Source organism: Sapajus apella, unplaced genomic scaffold (assembly GCF_009761245.1).
Source record: "Sapajus apella isolate SASKATOON/1434 unplaced genomic scaffold, GSC_monkey_1.0 scaffold10321, whole genome shotgun sequence".
Lineage (NCBI taxonomy): Eukaryota > Metazoa > Chordata > Mammalia > Primates > Cebidae > Sapajus > Sapajus apella.
The window spans coordinates 1-2,156 of record NW_022447242.1 but is presented as its reverse complement, the minus strand read 5'-3'; the positions used below and the strand labels follow the sequence as shown (position 1 = coordinate 2,156).

Below are 2,156 nucleotides of genomic sequence, written 5' to 3'. Positions count from 1 at the left end.
ATGTTACCCAGGCTGGAGTGCAATGGCGCGATCTCGGCTTACCGCAATCTCCGCCTCCTGGGTTCAGACAATTCTCCTGCCTCAGCCTCCTGAGTAGCTGGGATTACAGGCATGCACCACCATGCCCAGCTGATTTTTTGTAGTTTTAGTACAGACGGGGTTTCACCGTGTTGACCAGGATGGTCTCGATCTCTTGACCTCGTGATCCACCCGCCTCGGCCTCCCAAAGTGCTGCAATTACAGGCGTGAGCCACCGCGCCCGGCCCAACGAGTATTTCTTAACCTTTTAAGGTCTTTAACATACACATACAACTTTTTTTTTCTTTTTTTTTTTGAGACGGAGTTTTGCTCATCACCCATGCTGGAGTGCAGTGCTGCAATCTCGGCTCACTGCAACCTCTGCCTCCCAGGTTCAATAGAGTCTCCTGCCTCAGCCTCCCAAGTAGCTAGGATTACAGGCACCTGTCACCATGCCGAGCTAATTTTTGTATTTTGGTAGAGACGGGGTTTCACCATGTTGGCCAGGCTGGTCTCAAACTCCTGACCTCAGGTGATCTGCCCACCTCAGCCTCCCAAAGTGCTGGGATTACAGGCATGAGACACTGTGCCCGGCCACACACACAGACTTTTACATATTATTCCAGAGAGCTCATGAACCTCAGTTAACATACCTTTTTGAGATGTAAGTAAGTTGTATATCTCTCTCTACATATTTTTTTTTTAGATGAGTTTTGCTTTGTTGCCCACACTGATCTCTTGGGCTCAAGCAATCCTCCCGCCTCAGCCTCCTCAGTAGCTGAGATGCATCACTGCACCCTGCCTTTATACAAATCAGATATTCATCTATGTCATTTTTCGTACCTGTACAGAGGTGATAGATCCCTTCTTGGTGGTGGTAATTCTTTCCTGCATAGTACCCATGTCAGTGGCCAGGGTAGGCTGATAGCCCACAGCAGAAGGGATTCTGCCCAATAAGGCAGACACCTAAAAGAAAAAAAAGGGTCTTAGGTGTCTACATCTTTAGCCTCATCTGCATAGCTCCAAAGAAAGGCCAAACGAACCAGGTCCTCTCAAGCCTTCCCTCTTACCTCTGAACCAGCCTGGGTGAAGCGGAAGATGTTATCAATAAATAGCAATACATCCTGACCTTCCTGGTCTCTGAAGTACTCGGCCACAGTCAGTCCGGTCAGAGCTACCCGGGCACGAGCACCAGGTGGTTCATTCATTTGCCCATATACCAGGGCTACCTGCAGTAATCATACATAATCATAAAGGAGTAGAGAAGCCACATACTAAAGGTTCCCAAATCAGAAGGTGTCAACATTTTGCATGCAAGTTTCTTTTCCCTATTAGAGATGCAGTTCAAAACAACAAAAAAGACAAATTCTTTTTGTTTTTTGTCTCTTGAGATGAAGGTCTTATTCTGTCACCAAGGCTGGAGTACAGTGGCACAATCTCGGCTCACTGCAACCTCCACCTCCTGGGTTCAAGCAATTCTCCTGCCTCAGCCTCCCAAATAGCTGGGATTACAGGCATGTGCCACCACGCCCAGCTAATTTTTTGTATTTTTAGTAGAGCCGGGGTTTCACCACGTTCAGCAGGCTGGTCTCGAACTCCTGACCTCAAGTGATCTGCCCGCCTTGGCTTTCCAAAGTGCTGGGACTACAAGCGTGAGCCACGGCGCCTGGCCAAAAAGACAGCTTCTTATATTACTAAGACAAAGATCCTATAGTTGAAAGAAATACCTATGCAAGTTTTAAGTGAAAATTATAAAACAGGCTTAACTGAAACATATGTACCATGTCCAAACCACCCCTCCCAAAAACTAGCTTTCAAATGATGGGACTATCTACCAAAAAGAAAACCTAGGCCAGGCGCGGTGGCTCACGCCTGTAATCCCAGCACTTTGGGAGGCCGAGGCAGGTGGATCACGAGGTCAGGAGATGGAGACCATCCTGGCCAACATGGTAAAACCCAGTCTCTGCTAAAAATAAAAAAAAATTAGCCGGGTGTGGTGGCAGGCACCTGTGGTCCCAGCTACTCAGGAGGCTGAAGCGGAAGAATCGCTTGAACCCAGGAGGCAGAGGTTGCAGTGAGCCTAGACTGCACCACTGCACTCCAGCCTGGCGACAGAGCAAGACTCTGTCTCCAAAAAA

General features: G+C 48.2%; 1 protein-coding gene across 1 annotated transcript; it reads right to left on the bottom strand.

The window, feature by feature from the left end:
* Positions 1–828: 828 nt before the first annotated feature.
* Positions 829–1,279, bottom strand: LOC116548350 (ATP synthase subunit beta, mitochondrial). The gene is made up of 2 exons (XM_032273858.1): positions 1,089–1,279; positions 829–984 (listed from the first exon to the last, which is right to left on the bottom strand). Exons 1-2 carry the CDS (start codon positions 1,224–1,226, stop codon positions 844–846), a joined length of 279 nt encoding a protein of 92 aa, XP_032129749.1. The 5' UTR covers positions 1,227–1,279; the 3' UTR covers positions 829–843.
* Between the last annotated feature and the right edge of the window lie 877 nt (positions 1,280–2,156).

Coding starts and splice junctions, on each gene's coding strand:
- LOC116548350 (XM_032273858.1), bottom strand. CDS start 1,226: ATGAATGAACCACCTGGTGCTCGTGCCCGGGTAGCTCTGACCGGACTG. Junction 985..1,088: donor TCACCCAGGCTGGTTCAGAG/GTAAGAGGGAAG, acceptor TTTTTCTTTTAG/GTGTCTGCCTTATTGGGCAG.